Source organism: Miniopterus schreibersii (genome assembly GCF_964146895.1).
Source record: "Miniopterus schreibersii genome assembly, chromosome: 2".
In the NCBI taxonomy this organism is placed as follows: Eukaryota; Metazoa; Chordata; class Mammalia; order Chiroptera; family Miniopteridae; genus Miniopterus; species Miniopterus schreibersii.
The window spans coordinates 24,355,311-24,373,805 of record NC_138102.1 but is presented as its reverse complement, the minus strand read 5'-3'; the positions used below and the strand labels follow the sequence as shown (position 1 = coordinate 24,373,805).

The window sequence follows — 18,495 nt, the reverse complement described above, 5'->3', positions numbered from 1 at the left end:
AGGAATTTTTCAGTCACACTGCCCGGGGTACATTATATTATTTTAAATGAGGACAGGTGAGAAAGACAAAGGATCTGTGTCCATTCAGCCACCATTTAATGAGTTTCCCCCATGTGCTAGGCACTGTTATGGGCATTGGAGACACACTGAACAATACAGTTAAAAGCCCTGCCCTTGGGAAGCTTATATTCCAGTTGGGGAAGACAGACAATAAACATTTCTATGAAGTCAGGTGGTCATTAGTGGTGTGGAAGAAAAGAAGGCAGGATAAGGGAGCTGAGGAATGCTGGGAGGGTGGGAGTTGGTTTCTTAGGTTGATGGTCAGAGAACGCTGCTCTGAGAAGGTGATATTGGAGTAGAGACCTGAAGAAATGAAGGAGGGAGCTATGTGGATAGCTGGGGCAAAGTATGTTCCCGGCAGAGGGAACAGCAAGTATGAAGGCACAGAGGCTCACTCGACATGGTCAAGGCAACGGCAGAGAGCTCAGTAAGTGAGAGGAGAGATAAGGGCTGAGAATCATATAGACGCTTAAAAGGAATTTGGTATCTGGGTGTTGTTTCAGGACATGGTGATAGATGAGATCATCTAGAGAGGGAGTTTGGATGGAAAAGAGAAGTGGTCTGAGGTTGGAGGCCACATCGGTGTTTAGACTTGGCTGAGGTTTCCTGTCTTTAAAATAAGGCAGGTGGACTAGATCAATGGTTCTCAACATTTTTAGGTGTGAGACAGCCAGACTCTCACAGTGTTCACTTCTTCTCACCAAAATACCCAAGGCCCTGTGCCATCTCATTCCTTCTCTAGAACTTAAGAAATCACATCAGAATTCAAGAGAATGACTGAGGAGGTCACCTACCAAGCTCCTCTGTAGAGCAAAGGTAATAAAACAGGGCCGTCCCACTCAGGGGCCTCAGAGAGGGTCTCATGAGGAACTGGTCAGCAGGCCGGGACGCGGGGCTTTCTGTAGGAGCCGTTTGAACAGCTGGAACTGCCCCTCTCGGTCTCCACACCTGAGCCCGGGCCCCTGGCCCGTGCCCATCCCCAGCCCTGCTGCCTCCTCACTCCCTGGCCTTCACCTGGACTTTCCCATGCCCGGCTCACGGTCCCCATCCTGGGCCTACATGCTTCCAGCGAAATACAGTACTTCTAAAGAGGAAATGATAATTTTCTAAACAGAGAAGGTAAAGATCACCCTGTAAAGATTTGCTAAATGTAAATTTTCTGGAGGAATTCTTAGAGAAACTCAGAAGTTAAGTTTTCTAGCTGCTTTGAATAAATACAGTGGTCAGGGCCAGATCTCACTTGCTATTACTCCATGAAACTCATTAATTTTGTTCCCTTTCCTGCTGTGCCCATACATAATTACACTGTAGATTAAAAAGAAATACAATTTACTAAATACAGCAACGGAGAGTGAAGCCCAGTCGGCCTTCCTGCCACCCCAGTTTGCGTCACGCCTTAGCTAACCAGGCTTCCCTTTAGCTCGCCAAGTGGAAAATTCAGTTTTCTTATGCGTACTCAGAGGCTGGAGCCAAATAAACAAAGTGCATTTTAGGTCTCAGTGATTTGAGGTGTTAGTTTCTCTTTAGTTAAAAACTCATTCCCTTGAATGTTCTTAATGCTACAGAACTGTACACTTCAAAATGGTTAAGATGGTGAACTTATGTTATGTATATTTTTACCACAGAAAAACCCCTGAATTCCTTTTTAAGGGAAGGCTCATGTTTCTTATTTTATATTTTCCATTCTCAAAGAGGATACTTTTAAAAAATATTTGTTTTATTTTCTTCAAACAGAACAAAATATCCTTTTTGAGCCACCTAAAACCATGTGCAAGTATCGCGTTTTCAGACACAGGTTCAAGGGCACGTGGAGACGCACTGAGACTGCTGTGGGAAGTGCCGTTATTCTGTGGGACCGTCAGGAACTGTAGTATTTAACCGGCTAAATGAAACAGTGTTTACACACGACCTCAGGGAACTCCATTTAAAGCAGAGAAGTGCTATGTCTGAGAAAAAGGAATATTTATTGAATTCTTACTTTCTGTTACACACTGTGCAGGGCACTTTAACAAAATTATTTAGCCCTCCTTATAACCCTCTGAAATATTCTGAATTTTCTAATTGGACTCGGGGAGCCAGCCTGAGAGGTTTAGTGCCCAGCTGTGGGGGTGCACAATCGGATGGCGCTGAGCCGGCTCCGGTGTGGGGTGCGGCCGACACCTGCCCTCCCCGCAGCACTCAGGTGCCCCCGGGCCAGCGGGCAGTCAGGGGGGCCTGCAGCCCCGCTCTGCAGGAAAACGGCCACAGTAGCCCACAGGTGTTTGTTTCTGGTTTTTTAAACAGAAGAAAGAACCCACGAAGAAAACACAAGATGAGGAAATAAAACATATAGATGAAGAGAGAACCAAGCAGATTTATAAGAGCTGGAAAGAAGATTCGGAGTGGCAGGCATCTCGTGAGTACCCAGGGGCCTCTCTAAGCTGAATGGCTCATGAAATAAAGTGATCTGTCTACAAAGCACTGAAAGGGGTCGTTGAGAGATGTTTTAACACCAGGTATTATCCAAAGGCTTACGAGCCACTTATTAGCAGAAAGATTCTCAATTCATCTTTGAACCATCAAAAAATGATTACGTGTGTACGTGATAGGATGCTATATAGCTATGGGAAAAAGCAGGTTTCCAACGAGTGTTTTATGACCTGGGAATATGTGTATATCTTTTTTAGCTTGGAGAAGAAAAATTATTATAAAATAGTATGCAAATTATCTCTATTTTCAAATGTCTAAATATATGTAAAGGAATAGAACTAGAAGACTATTAACATGTTAACGTTCGAGAGATGGGGTTGAGGATCACTTATTTGAATTCTGTAATTCTTGTTACTCTGTAATTTTCTAAAATTCCAACAGTGAATACATCTTAACTTTGTAATCAGAAGAACACACGAATAGCAGGCATCCTTCCCAACCAACCCTATGACCGACCCTGACACCTTTTTTAATTAGCACAGCCGGAGAGAAACCCCTCGGGAAGAAGTCAGTGCAGGTGAAGGCAGAGCAGAGGTGCCCGAGGATGCTTAGTGAATGCAGGTTTGCAATGGGACCAGGGTTTCCATCCGACTCAGACAGAGGCCTAACTGCCAGATCAGCCCTGCGGCAGCTGGCGGAAGAGGAGTGGCAGTGTTTGCAAGATGCTGAGAATCCTAAATCGATCTTCAGCTCTATCACAAGGAACACCATTAAAAGAACAGCTTTTGTGAAAAGAAAATATTTGCCAGATCCAATCACTTCTATGCGGTGAAATCCTAGCATAATGGAACATCTTTGGCATCTCTTTGAAGTAAAAAATAACAGGATTTGACTAATGATGCCTGAAATGTAAATACACTCAAGAAAAGTTATTCTTACATCCTGCATTAGAGTCCTTTAATATGTTGCTGAAACAAAAGCAAAATAAAACAATAAGCCCTCTATTTACAAAGCAATAGGCAGAGGCAGCCTTGGGGTACTTTCATGTGGACCAGCCCGGTCTGATTGCCTGTGGTAAGAATCGCGTTACTTTTTGGTCTGACAGGAGGATTCACAGTAGGTTTGGCTCACAGTGGGCTCTGAGTGTGGCTGGCGAGGAGCCTCACTGCCTGGCCACCCCGTGCACAGCCTGAGCCACTGACGAGTCCTGACAGCTGGATTGTGCTCAGGACAGGGGTACCAGGCATCCCGAGCTCCTGTTTGTGTGAAGGGCTTATCGCCTCTTATTATTCAAAGAGCCCCCCCAGCTGGAATCCTCACTCGGGCTGTGACCCATCACTTAGTCTTGCCAACTGCAGGAAATGGTCCCTCATTTCCATCCTGTCCCCCCCTCCTCTTCTCTCTCCCCCTCTCAGAAAGTCCCCCGACTCCCACATGATGTGCAGACCCTACCCGTCTGAGTAATAGGCCCGAGTGATTGTCCCTCAGCATCAGCAGACACCAGCCTGCTCTCCAGCTGCGGTGCTGAATCTTCTAACCATCTCTAGGGGCTGGCGAGGGCCTCTCTCAAACCTTGTGTTTTTCTAGTGCGAAAATCCAAAGCAGCTGATGAGAGGAGACGCTCCTTGGCTAAACAAGCACGGGAAGACTACAAGAGGTTGTCCCAAAAAGGCAGAAGCGGTGAGGGGCCGCAGAGCCCCCCAAGTGTCCCAATGAAACCAAAGAGACCCCCCCTCCCACCCAAGCCGAAGTTCCTAAACCCAGCGGAATACCCTCCGAAGCCGTGCAGGTAAGAAGCCACGCAATTGGAGAGAAAAAGGGACATCTGTAATATTTTAAACAATAATGAAATTTAAAAAAAAAAGCCACGCAGATGGCCTTAAGAGTAAGGGCTGAAATGAGCTGAGTAACTAAATTCAGCCTCTCCTCTAAGCCTGTCTTCCATTCATCCCCTTATCTGTAAAACATGCACAGTTGTTATAATTAATACAGCCAGTAACTTCGTGAAGATGCACCTTGAGTTCACTGACTTCCCGTGCCACTAGCCGGTCCCCACCTGGTGGCAGCAGGCGAGCCAGTGAAGGGACAAGAGGACACAACTACAGTTCCATGATCTTAGTAGCGAAAGAATATCAAAGCAGGGATCTAAGGGGTTGCTGACACTCCCGTCATGGGTAGAGCTACACTTTCACTGCTCAGGCGTCAGGGTTTGGTGGCCACTCTCCCTCGGATACATAGGCACGTTCACGTGTTGAGGATTTGGAAATGTTCCTTTACTGAATGAATGAATTTGATTGTTGACGATGGTACTTTTGCCTCCTAGGTTGTGGGGGATTTAGGCAAAACAACTCCTGAACAAAAAGTACCATAATATCACAGCAGAAACCCACTATAAAATTATTTTCTCCTGGTTGTTGACATATGACTATTTCATATTCTGATAGAGAGACAACATGTAAAACCACCCCGAGAAATCAAATACTGACTGAATGAAACAGCTTTCTATAAAGCCTTGCCTTCTGAAATAAAAACTAAAAATACTTCTCTGTTGTGAGAATGGAGAAGTAAAAAACAAACAAAAACTTCCTTTGCTCGGAGTCAGTAGTTATCGTCAAGGTTTTGTCCTGATGGGGATATGACCTCAGAGGCAATGCCAAGGTGGGCCTTTCCTACTGCGATTATTTCTGCTCACTCAACGGAAAAGGTTCCATTTGGGGACTAAATGACCATGTTCTACAAAGTGACAGTTTGGGGAATGATTTTTTTCTTATGGACAACAAAACAAGGAAGCTAATCCGGAAGCAGGTCTCCTGGCAGTTCTGTGACCGAGTCACCGACGTTTGCTCCTGCCTGGGGCCTGGCCAGCACCCGAGTTGTCTGTGAGCAGTGGCCAAGGACCCAGTGGGGTGGGGTGTACCTGCTCCTGTTCTCCAGGCTCTTCCAAGGGTGGGAGGATGACCTGTGCCCTCACCTGCAGTATTTTTAGAGCACAGTGTATGGGATTGACAACAACGAAGGTGGCCTTTCATAATTCTTGCTTTAAGCTCATTTAGCTCATTCTTTCAGATTTAAGACACTTGCATGAATTGCTTCCTGTGAGGCAGCCAGACAGGATGGATTCAGGGCTGGCTCTTTAAACAGTGCTGACCAAGGTCACCTAGGTGCCGGCCCAGAAAAACAGAGACCGGCTGTTCTTGGAGTTTTTCCCTTGATCTCCAAAGACTCCTTGAGAAAAAAAACTAATTTGAAAACTAATAAGAGAATTTATTATGTAATCTCATGTATGTACAGTGCATGCTCCCAGGAAAGTCAAATATTATAGGCTGTTTTCTCCAAAATGGTAATGTATGCATGTAGATGCATATGTACATGTATATATGTCCGTCTGACATGTCACATGCAACTCATGGTAGCGTATGTTACCATAAAAAGCATAAATAGCCATAACATTAATTTATCATGACAGGGCATTCCAGTAGCTCATCCAAACTCGTTGTTGTTGTTTTTACATTGGAATCTGCTCAAAATAGTGGGCTCTTGCGTGGGAGTTGGAAATATGTTTGTTACATTCAGTGGTACTTTGTAATGGAAATTGACTTCATTCCAGAACCTAAGTTCTGCTACGGAATTGATTTCCAAAGGCTTCTGCTGCCTGTATCTTTTTCTTCCCAATCTCAAAAACATTCTTCACCTCTAACTTGTGTTTCTCAGACTGTCTTCTAACAGAACTAAACCTCTTCAGAGTGTGGGAGAGAAGAAACCAAGTCAGGGAGGTGAGTGGATAGAGAAAGAAGAGAAAATTGAATAATGAAAATGTTAGGAAAGAAGTTTATTTTATTGCATTTGAGTTACTGTGTTTGCAAGGACATGCTCTCCAGGAAAACAGTGCTGGGAGTGTGTTTCACCTTTTAATGCTTATTTTCTCAAGTTTTCATTGGGAGTTAATGGAGCTTCTAATTCATACAAAAAATAAGTTAAATTAATGTTAACACAGCACTAGCTCAGACCCAAGACTAGCCCTGTAGGACTAGAAGGACAAGTGACAGGATCATGTTCCTTCCTATTGTCTGCTATTGAGGAGTCGGGGCACTGTGCAGATGTGCAACCTCCCGTTAGCTCAGCCCATGTGATTAGATCGTTAAATGTCTATAATTCTCATTTCTCTCTCCCTCTCCCTCTCCCTTTCCTCTCTCTGGGGCAAAAGTAGGTTTATAGTTGTTCCTTGGAAAATAATACAATAGTTAATAAGTAATAAGAATAAACTCTGTTTTGCATACACACAAATTATCTATCTATATATATGGAAGGCATTATTTTCAAATTAGTTAAACTAACTTGATAAATGGTCCTATAAACAACAGAAATCAGGGAGTGACAAGGACAGTATCCGGCTCTGCCCAGGAGGACATCATCCGGTGGTTTAAAGAGGAGCAGCTGCCCCTGCGAGCAGGCTACGAGAAAGCGTCCGACACCGTCGCCCCCTGGTTCCATGGTGAGTGCAGAAGGTCCCTCTAGAGAACCTCCCCTGAGGGTGGAGGCAAGGCCGGCCCCCAGCCAGGCAGGAAGGCCGGGCTTCCCCTGCGCTGGGCGGCCCGAGGACAGTTTTCAAAGGTTCCTCCGTGAGCTACATGCTTGTGACTCTTCAGGCACTGTGGGTTGATTTGTCGCCACAGATGAAGCACTGGGGGGGGGGGGAGGCGGCGCTGGGGCTCCTGACTGTGACTCCCGCACACTCACCGCCTTCCCCGCCGGCCCGAGGACTCAGCTGGCTGCTGGCACCGCGGGCGGGGCAGCGGGCAACAGTCAGAATGTCAGCTGTCCAGTTACTTGGGTGACCTTGGGCAAATCATCTTCTCTGTAGTAAATCAATTTGTCTGAGCTTCATTTTCCTCTTCTTTTAAATGAAGGAGTTAACTTGTGATCTTGAACTGCGAAATTCTGTGCTTTTGATTTTTGTTTCCAGTCCGCAGGGAAGACCGCACAGTGGGTTTGTTATAAACTGTTTCTTTATTTGACCCTAGAAACTTGATTAATTCAAGCTCCCATCTACCCAGCTCACATTTCACTGACCTCTCAGTTTCTTGGATTTCAAGAAAAGAAAGTGCTGTGTTTTTTTTATTTGTTTTGTTTTTTGCCTCAGTTGGCTTCTTAAGTCTGTGGTTAAATTGGACCAGTTGGCTCGACGTACAACAAAAGTGCTTTAAGCAAACCAAGTTCCCTCACAGAGCGTGCTTGTCCTAACGGGTATCTTAGTTGCAGTGATGTTAAAAGGCTTCTCCCTTTTAGGCAGTATCATCTCACATCTAAATATGTCTACAAAAATAAGCTCCCAAACATATAACATGGCAAACTCTTCTAAAAAGAACACAATTATTTGTGGCAGGCTTTCTGCTAAAGGGCTGCTTTTGCAGTTAGAATGTTACGGCCGAACTGTCTGGTTTTCCTGGAAAATACTTGTTTTTTGACAATTCAGGCTTTTAGAAGATCCATTCCCAGAGGAGCTCCTCTTCCATCCAGGAGAGGTCATAAGCCACCTTCCTTCCCATTTAGCTTTAAAGACATTGGGAGAAAGAGTGACAACAGCGTCCAAAGACACATAGAACACGGTCAGTTTCATGTCCGTCATGGCTCCCACCGCTTGCCTCAAATTGCCTATTTTATTTTCCTTTTTAAGGTAAGAACTGGGGAAATCAGCCACTTTGTAGTTTCTGTGTCATTGGGCAGAAGATGCCATCATCCCCAATGACAGGTGTGGTAGTTTAACTGCAGGGAGTGAGAAATTGAAAATGTCGGTTGATGTTATTAAGAATCCTGGTACTTTAACAGGCAGTTCTTCTTGAAACTATTTGTTAAAAGTTAGGAAGACACAGTTGGACTAAAAATCCAGCTGGAACTTTGGTTTAAAAATAAGACTCTTGAGTTATACGTATAAAAACGTATTAGTTGCTTTGCTATTGATTTATTTTCATTTATACAAATATTTATCATAGGCATAAGCAAAATAAATAACAGAGTAAAATGTATATAAATATAATAAATACACAGCCACATAGTCACTATAAATTGTTGTCTTCAGTTTTAGGAAAACAAATTTCAGGTATTTCTGTGATAAAGAGGGATCGCATCTTATCTTTTTGAAGTGTGATTGTTTATCAGGAACCCTGTTTTGAAATATTGGGATGGAAGCCCTTCTCTATTGGTTGACTATCCTCCTTTCATTGTCATAAGTTACCCTTTTCAAGCTACTGCTTTGGTCACCTAACTTTTCACTCCACAGAAGTTCATACTTTCACCCATTTCTCTTAATTAGCTTTCGATAAGGATGGGCATGGATGGGAGAGGACACGGGAAGTGAAGATTCTGGATCGCTAGTTTGTGGGGCTCAGTGGAAGGTGGCCTATCAATTGAGAGGAGGGACATCGGAGGCTGAGGAAACTTGGGGAAGGGGAGAAGAGAAGAGGGAAGATACTGAGCCCATTTGGGATGAGATGAGTTTGAAGTGTCTTTGGGACAGTCATGTGAAAATACCCATTTAGCAATTGGCTTAATGGATCAGTGATGGAGATAACAGATTGGAGTTGTCAGCACATAATTAAAAGCATGAGGGGATGAGATTTTCCAGAAGTGAGTTGAGAAGAAGGATAGGAGAAGACAAAAATCCCAGGGATCCCCAATGTTCAGGGCAATGGCAGAGAAGAGCAGAGAGCCCCGATCTCTGTCTCAGGTCTCCTTTCCCACTTGGGGTCATAATGAAGCAAAATGGTGTTCAGCTTGGAAATATCCTGCCATGGGTGCATGCTCTGTGATGCCAGTTTTGTAATCGGTGAAATGGGTATTACCTCTGAACTCCTAGATGTAGGAGCTTGATGAAAAATCCCACGTGCAGGAGAGATCCTGGAATGAAGTGCTAAACTCACCTTCCTGAGCTGCTTTTTATGATCTCCAGCAAATCTAAATATGCAAACTCTCCCCACATCTACTTCTCCCTCGTCAAGAATTACAGCCTTTTTATAGACCACGGGTCCCAACTTTCACTGGACTTTTGGTCCCACTGGTTATGTGGGACGTGTGGGAGAACACATGGAAAAGATTCTCAAGTTCTTTCATGTTTTATTAGTTTTTTTAGAACCAAAGCACATTTCTCGTTTTCATGTGGGTCATTTTGGTGTTGGGACCCAGATGGAATAATGCAGAGGCTTGCTGGCCATCTCTTGGCTGCTTCCTGTAGTGCGTTGGAGACCAGGGACCTAATTCCAGGTCATATGCATTTCCCTGGTCACTTTTCCACCTGCCCCATGGGAACGACCGCCGTGCAGATCCATAGCCCAGCGTACCACACTGTGCAAGCACAGAATCACAAAAAACACATGGAAGCCCCAAGAGTTTTGACAGAGGCCTTGTGAAGGAATTTTATAGTTGGTATTTTTATGATTTCTTTAATATTCTGCAAATTAATGTTAGTTAATTTGGGTATTTTATACTCAATCATTTAGGAGGACTGTTGGGAATACTGCTGTGTATCTTGCTTGGATCCTTCAATGGGAAAGAGGTCTGGACTTTATCCTGAATAGCCAGGATAATCTATGTTGATCCCTCATTTGGCCTCTTGTATCAGCCTCTTACCTGGTCTCCACCTCCACATAGTCAGGCTGCAATCAGAGTAAGACCCAAGCTCCCCCTGTGGCCCACGAGAGCTTGCTTAGTCTGGCCCTGCTGATTGTTCCAGGCTTGTCTCAAACCACACTCCCTGCCTTGCTCACTGCTCTGCACCGCGTGTCCCTTCGACGCTGACACACCACACTGTCCCTTCCTAAGTGCCTTGGTAGTTGCTCTTAACATTGCTCTCCTGATGGCCAGCTTCCTAAGGGACTGGCTCAGATGACTTTGGAGGCTAGCTGCGTCCAAAATCTGCTGGGTAGGTTGGCAGGCTGGAGACTCAGGGAAGACTGGCAGCTTGAGGTCAAAGGCTGTCCGCTGGCAGATTTCCTTCTTGCTCGCTCATTTCCTAGCCTGTGATTTGTCATTTAACTTTTTGGCACATTTTGAAGCATAGAAAATTTTCACTGCAGTGAGGTTGAGTTTAGCTCTGTTTCCTTTGTGGCTTTGACTGGTGGTATAATACATAACCCACCTGTAATTTATTTTTTATGTGATATGCAGCATAGAAACCTAATTTATTCCTTTTCATACAAGTGGCCAGTTTTCCCAAGATCGTTCATTAAATAGCCCTTCTTTCCTTCACTGACTTACACTGCTCTATCTCTGTTGCATGTCAAGATCCTGTATGTGCGGGTTACTATATACTTATGGTAAGTCTCTTTATCTAAGAGGGCAAGTTCCCCCTCCTCTTGCTTCCTTGAAATTGTCTTAATGACCCCTTTATATACTCACATGGCTTTTAGGGCAACATGTCAAGTTTTAAAAACTTTGTTGGGATTTTGAGTAGAATTACATTGAATTTGTAGATTAATTTGAAGAGATGATTGCCATCTTTATGTTATGTATCTTTTTATCCACGAACATGGTAAATCCTTATATTTATTTTAAATTGTTAAGTAAATTCCCCATGCAAGACTTGTATTTTTTTAAAAAAGCAAACTAGATTTAGTCCTGTGTAGTTATAATTATTTCTATTTGGGATTTTAAAAAATTACATAATTGGTGGTTGTTGGTGTAGGGAAATTATGTTTTTATATATTTATCTTGAATCGAGTCACACTGTTAAAGTCTCTTAGTGATTTTAGTTGTCTGTGTTGCAGCTGTAATTTTTTGAGATCCTAATATGTGCCAAGCATTATATTGAGCACTTTAAAGGAGGTCATTTTTACTCTTACTTTATAGAATAAGAACCTAGGAACTAAGATGTTAAGTTCTTTTCCAGGCTTCTACCACTAGTGGTGGCAGAGTCAGTATTCAGGCCCAGATCTATTTAACCTCAAAGCCACAGCATTTCTGAGTTATTTCAGGTCTCTCAGGGTCTGTTTATCTTCTTCTGTGCAAAAAATAGTTCTCCTGGGCCTGTCATGGAGCTCACCTTCACTTTAGAGGGGTGTAGAGCTGTGCTGTCCAATATGGTAGCTATTTGCTATATGTAGGTCTTTACATCAAAATGAATTAAAATTAAATAAAATGAAAAGTTAAGTTCCTCAGTCATACTGCCCACATTTCAGGGGCTCCATGACCACGTGTGGTAGTGGCTGCCCCACGGGCAGCACAGATAATGTTTCCATCATCACAGGAAATCCTGTTGAATAGTACTGTTCTGAAGGGTTCCTAGGCATCATGTGGAGACAGGAGTGGAGCGTTTCTCTCTGTTCACTCTCAGCTCCAGCTTTTATGACCCTCTGAGCTTGTGTTCAGGCTCCCAGGAGTTTTAGCCCAGCTGTGCCCCAGGCTCTTCAGAGCCAGCAGCTGTCCAGTGAGCCCCCATGTGGAGACACCTGCTTCTTTCTTCTGGACGCTTTGGTTCTACCACACCCCGCCTGGATTCAGCTCTAGACGGACTATTGCTGGGAGATCTGGGTCATTTTAAAAATTGGTGAAGTAAAAGAAAGCTTTTTAAATTACCCCCTTTCACTAGTGCAGAATTCCTCCTATGACATCAGACAGGTTTGGTTTTTGTTAGATGCATGGAGAGAGCTGGCCCAGGGAGGCAGCTTGGAGGTGTCCTGGCCTTTATGGCTGGAGAAGACTAACTGCTTCAGAATTCTTAGTCGTGCATGGGCAACTCGGGGGATGAAAAATACCATCAGGAGATTGCTCGAGTCCATGGTGATTAATATCTGACACTGGATTTTGGCTTTGTGTTCAAGAAATCCCTTCACGGGCAGATGGAGCTCCCTGCTTGGCAGTGATCATGGCCAGGCTTCCCTGGATGCACCCAGTGCCCTTGATGGAATCAGGACAAATTGGATATCAGCTGTATCATCAGATGTGCCAAGAGGCTGTGCTTTTCAGGAATAAGAATCATTCTTAAAGCAAAAAGAACAAAGCCTCATCTCAATAGCACTTACCTTCTGAACCTGCGATCAGTCCCATGGTGTCACCACTGTGTGCAAGGAGTCTCCACTATGACCTGTGGTTCGCCACAGTGTCACTGTATTGTATTCTGGTGTCTCTGGAGACTAGAGTGCCAAGATCTACGCCTAATGGCAGATAATCACAGATGGAGAGGCTTCGGGCAGTTTGATTTACAGCTACTGTTCGACCTGACTTTAGGAGCAATTTGACCTTACCCCAGGTTTGGTTATAATATTCCAGAATAGCTTTCATTTTAGGAATCCAAATCCATCTGGATGACATCCAGATATTATAAATTGTAACACTGGCCCCATCTGTTGAAGTCACTTGGGGCTTCAGAGTGAGTCAGTAAGTCTGGGAGGGGAGAGAAATCTTTTTCCAGAAAGCTGCTTCTGCTTTACTCGCTGTTTATCAGTCCCTCGGCTCTGGAGGGGAGTTCACTGTCAGTGATGGATATCCCTGGTTTCACAGTCAGACCCAGAGTCTGCAAGCCTTCGTCCTGTGTGGTCCCTGGGCAGGCTGGTTACCTGTTGCCTTGTTTCAGCTTATGGTCATCACCTGCAACTTATCAGTGGGACCAACTGTGTTTAGAAAGGTAAAACGGGCAACGAGAAGCAGCGGTGTGTATGTCGGAGCTTATTCAGGTATCATTTGAGCACCTAAAGTGGACAGTGCGGCAGCTGACCCAAGAGGCTCACTCAGTACCCGTAGCGGCTCAGTCTTAGCCGGGGAAGGGCGGAGAGGAGACCAGAGATGATGGAGATCATGCACAGGCACCACCAGCCCTGCCAGACGTGAACGCAGTGGAGCGGGGGGCCCTTGGAACAGAGGCCTTGAATCTTCCTTTCCAGGGACATTTCCTGCCTGTGAGCGGGGGGAGGGGGGGCTGCCAGGCCTTTTCACCTCCCCACTTCTTACTCCAGCATCTCACTGGGGTTGAGCTTCATGAACTGCGACCTCGAGTGCAGGCCCTGGGGCCTCCGGAAGGGTGCATGGCAGAAGAGATGGCACAAAAAGGGCGGGCTGGTTGGTGCTGGCTGGGTGAGAAGAGGCGATTTTTTAAGTCTTCCCTTTATTAAAAGTCTCCTTACAAAAAGGGAAATAGAAATGTTTTTATTTTATGTTTTTCTCTGGATAATTAGGGTTCAGGTCTCAACTAACTTTACCAACAGCAAGACTAAAAGGCTTTGAAAACCCACTGCCTTTCACCAGGTCGGTTCTTCCCCAGTGATGAGATCCTGAGTGTCAGCTGCGGACTGGGACAAGGCAAGAGCCTCTGTCTGCTGAGGGCAGGAGAGCACTGGAGAAGGCTGCTGCTCTGTCCCAAGTCGGAGCTCACTAAACAGCTCAACCTCACCATCTCCCCAAGATGTGTTTGTGCACTTTCTGTATGTTTTAACATTAATGATTCATCTGATGAAATACCATAGGAGTAAGGAGGGAAATCTGGCATCTGAGTCGAACCTTAGGAGTTGGAACTAACTAGGGTAAAGTCTGGTCTGAATGAGTGTGAATTCATGAGGCATCTAAATAGATATATATAGATATACATGAAAAGATATATATATGAAGATTTATATGTAGATATACATATGAAGATAAATATATCTGTACATACATACACACATATGCAGTCCCTGGGTGTGTATCTATATATCGTCATATATATGCAGAGCTTCATTCCTTTGAGAATATATGAAGACAGATACATACATACACACACACACACACACACACACACACCTGCCCATGACAACCACAAACATCTCTCAAAAATTTCCATACATGCCCTGGTTGAGAACCATTGTTCTATACCTAGTGGGATCATTCCCCAGGACACAGTCTCATCAACAGACTGAGGAGAGCATCTCCAAGGTCCCTTCCAGATTCAACACTCCCAGGATGACCGTCAAGAGTCATCTAGCCGGTGTTGCTGTAACTCTAGGTGTGCAAGTGGAAATCTATTCTTCCGAAGGGTAAACATTTATGCTTTCATTTATACTATCCACTTGCTTATGTAACCTACCCTGCCCGGTTCCCAAATACCAGAAGAAGAATATTTGTACTCCTTAGATGCCCCAAAATGGACTTAAAGTGTGCTTATTTTCACTAAACTTGATCCACACAGCTATGTTTCACAGAGGAGAGGTTCAGAAATGATTCGGCTGAAATACCCGCTCTTCTTGCCCACAGGCATTCTCTCACTAACGAGAGCAAATGAGCTTCTGAGCACGTGCGCGCCAGGCAGCTTTCTGATCCGAGTGAGCGAGCGGATGAAAGGCTATGCCCTGTCCTACCTGTCCGAGGAGGGCTGCAAACATTTCCTCATCGACGCCTCTGCTGACTCCTACAGCTTCCTGGGCGCGGACCAGCTGCAGCACCCCACCCTGGCCGAGCTGGTGGAGTACCACAAGGTGAGGTGCCGCACGGGCCCACCCCGCTCTGCGCGTTCCTGCCCTGCCGCTGCTCAGACGACCAGAGGCAATTACGAGACAGGCGATGGGGACAAGTGATGGGGGATTAGTCTCTGACAATTCCTCCCGATAACCAGCGTTCTTAGTTGCATTTCCTTTATCACTGAGCCTCGTTCCCCCTCAGATACTCAGGGAGACCCCACTGGGCAGACCATAAGGAGTCGCTAAAAAGCCTGTGCCCACACTGACCACACCTGATAACGCTCTTAAGTTAGAACTCGAGCCCAGGAGGTTCGGAAGAGAGTACACGGCGGCTTATGGGTGAGAAGAATCTGCTTTTAGATTGCCGCAGACCATAAAGCCTGGTGTAAGTCAAGGGTAGGCAGGAAGTTCTGTGCACTGAGGAGGTAGGAGCAGCACATCATTACTGACACTCTCGTAACAGCCCGCCCAGCCTGACCTGTGCCTTCTGATTCACAGGAGGAACCCATCACCTCCCTGGGGAAAGAGCTCCTCCTGTACCCCTGTGGTCAGCAGGACCAGCCTCCCGACTACCTGGAGCTCTTTGAGTGACAGCCCCCAACGCGTCACCCTGCAGCCTCCAGCTGGGCTTTCCTCGGGACAGACACTGCTGGAATGGATGTTTCTGTGTGAAGCCAAAACGACCCTGCAGCAGAGCCAATACTCATCGACTGATCAATGGGAATCCTTCTTCGGCACAAATGCTGGTGTTTGCGCCCCGAAAGTAAAGGGAGATCTCCCATTTCAGCAACTGCCTAACATGAAGGATACAACCTTACTGATGTATGTAAGATCAAGTGAACAAAGAAGAAATTGAAATCTTTTAGGAATGAAGTTGTGCTTTAAAAACAGTAGCTCATGGGAACGATTTCGTGGCCTCTACACTCTCTCTTTGCATCATCTCAAAAGGGCTCAGGGTCCTGCTTTATGAAGTCCCATGCTGGCTTTAGGGAGCTGGTGAAGAAAGCCTTTACTAACGGCTGAGATGACCCTCCAAACACACTTCACTTAATGTGCACGTTGGAGCCAGGATGTAAGAGACATCACAAAACAAAGATGGGAATGTAAATTGAATGCATTTTAAAATACAGGATGAGAGGCTTAACATGGACTAAAATACTGCGGACTAGGCGAGCGAGCAGATATCTATGAGTGTGTTTCTCATTCTGGAAAACAGGACCCACTTGCCTGTCTCCCTTGGCTCTCCAAGAGCACACCATGGATGGAGCCCTGCACATGTGAGGTATTGCGTATTAGTGGTGACCTACAAGAACACAATAGTGAGCTGTGTGGATGCTACTTTTGTGGGTTGAACTGTGTCCCCCAAAAGATATGTTAAAGTCCAACCCCCCCGTGCCTGAGAATGTGGCCTTATTTGGACATAGGATCTTTGCAGATGTTAGCAAGTTAAGATGAGGTCATACTGGATATGGGTGTGCCCCATAATCAGTGCCTGGCATCCTTATGAGAGAGGGATTTGGAAACAGAGACACATGCGGAGGGAAGGCCATGAGACGGCAGAGCAGAGACGAGTGACGCAGCTACGAGCCAGGAACGCCAAGGATCGCTGGCAACCACAGAAGCTAGGAGAGGCATGGGCAGCCTCTCCCAGGGCCTAAAAAGGAGGCGTCGCCCCGCCGACACCTTGGTTGCAGACTTCTAGCCTCCAGAACTCTGGGAGAATAAATCTCTGTTGTCTTAAGCCACTGAGTTTATGGTAGTTTGTTATGGCAGCCCTAAAAAACTAATACAGAAGTTTATGAAATTATGGAACCTGATGTGCATTATATACCATTTGTTGATGTATAGTTTGCCCTCCTCATAATGAAGGAAAAATGGGAGATGAGAAGAACCTCCCACTGGCCCTGGGATGAAGAGTTGCTCAGTCAGGAATCTTCTGCCCTACTGCACCCCACCCCACTTCCAGCCTCACTTGGGGGGGCAGTGACCAAGGAGGCTCCGAGCCACCAAGATCATTCTTCTGGGAAGATGAAGATCTGCTCATACTTTGGGCCCAACTCCCTCTGTCAGCATTGTTTTAAGGGAAGCAGCAGGTGGTAACAATTTGTTCATGAGGTTGTCGGTTGTATAAAGTGCTCATTGACAGTGTAAATATAACCTGAAAAGAGGGCGGGGTGCATGTCTGTGCATATACATGTGAGTGGGCATGGGTGGATATGTGGACTTGAATGAGAAAGTTTTTTAACACAGATAGTTATGTGTTTCTCGAAATGGTCCATTGTGGTTTCTGTTGACTGAGAGACAGCTGTCAATTAGACAGTTGTCTAAGAGAGCCTCTCTCTCTCAGCTTTCGTTTCTAACTATGATCAGCAGTCACATTATAGAATTCAGAGATAACACAGGGCTGAAGTCAGGAACTTCTCTATTTCCATCTCTCCCCACCATGAGCTTTGTGATCTCAGATAGGTCCTCTTACCTCTCTGAACCTCTTTTCACTTCTGATAAAATAAAACAAGGTATTTTAACTAGGTGATCTTTATTATTTTCAGCTCTGGAATCTTAAGGTCCTGGAATGAATAGAAAAGTACCCTATAGTCACTAATAATTATGAAGTCATATAAGATCCCAGCATCACTTTCTGCCTAAAATTTTTTTGGAGGAAATAAGTACAGTCCTATCCAGATGTAACTACTCCAAGTGACATCCCATCGGAGGAAGAGTTAGAGAACAGGAAAGACCCGACTGGATGAACCTGCCCTTACAAGAAGCAGATCTGAGCTCTGCACTGTTTTATCCTGCTGGCTATTGACACTCAGAGGAATAAACTGTCCAGTGTTGACATGATAGCGAGGAGTAATACGCGAAATTCTTAGCGAAGGAGAGGGGTTTATAGAATTCAGAAATTGATTTCAACTAAATGGAGTTGAGGAGGCCCGAATTCCCATCCCAGCTCTGCTATCAGACTCAGTCTGCCTGTGCCTGACCCTACTTATGGCCTAAGGTGAGGCGTCCAAACCCTGGCCCCGGTCCCTCCTCCTGTTTCCTCAATAAGCCTAGCACCCGGACCTGCCTGCCCAGGGGTTCTTGGTCGGGGGGGGGGGATGCTCCCCTCAGGTTCCATCCCATGCCCCAATTCCAGGTACTCCAGCCTGCCCGCCCCTTCGGGACTGCGTGCAGGCGCCCCTCCCTGGCCATGCTGATTCCCTCTGGACTTCCTTCTGGAACTTCCTCTTAGTCATCCCCTCTCCAGCTACCGACCCCCGACTGCCAGACCCCCCCGCCCCTGGAAGGCGCCTGGTTGGTCCCCGGTTCTGGTCACCTGCCCTACACGGCTGCGGGAAGATGAACGAGAACGATGCCTTGTCCCTCAGCGCCACCGGCAGCGCTAAGCAACGCCAGGAAGCGTTGGCAGGCTCAAGCCCTCCGCCCAGAAGGGGAAACACAGGGCCCCTTAAAAAGGGTCAAGACAAGAGTGAAAGTGGGGCATGGACAGACCACTACAAACATCTCAAGGGCATTTACACCAATTGCCTATCTGAGCTAAGGCCTTGGAATCAGCCACCCTGTCCTCTGCCACCAAGCGGCATGGCTAGAGCCCTGTCTTTGGGGC

General features: G+C 45.7%; 1 protein-coding gene across 1 annotated transcript in view; it reads left to right on the top strand.

The window, feature by feature from the left end:
- The window catches only part of SH2D4A (SH2 domain containing 4A), a 46,648-nt gene extending 28,918 nt beyond the window's left edge, over window positions 1–17,730 (top strand). The window contains exons 8-12 of the mRNA XM_081129595.1: window positions 2,344–2,455; window positions 4,057–4,258; window positions 6,831–6,961; window positions 14,683–14,903; window positions 15,384–17,730. Coding sequence (XP_080985721.1) covers window positions 2,344–2,455; window positions 4,057–4,258; window positions 6,831–6,961; window positions 14,683–14,903; window positions 15,384–15,476 — 759 coding nt within the window. The 3' untranslated portion in view covers window positions 15,477–17,730. The remainder of the gene's footprint in view (window positions 1–2,343; window positions 2,456–4,056; window positions 4,259–6,830; window positions 6,962–14,682; window positions 14,904–15,383) is intronic.
- The last annotated feature ends 765 nt before the right edge of the window (window positions 17,731–18,495 follow it).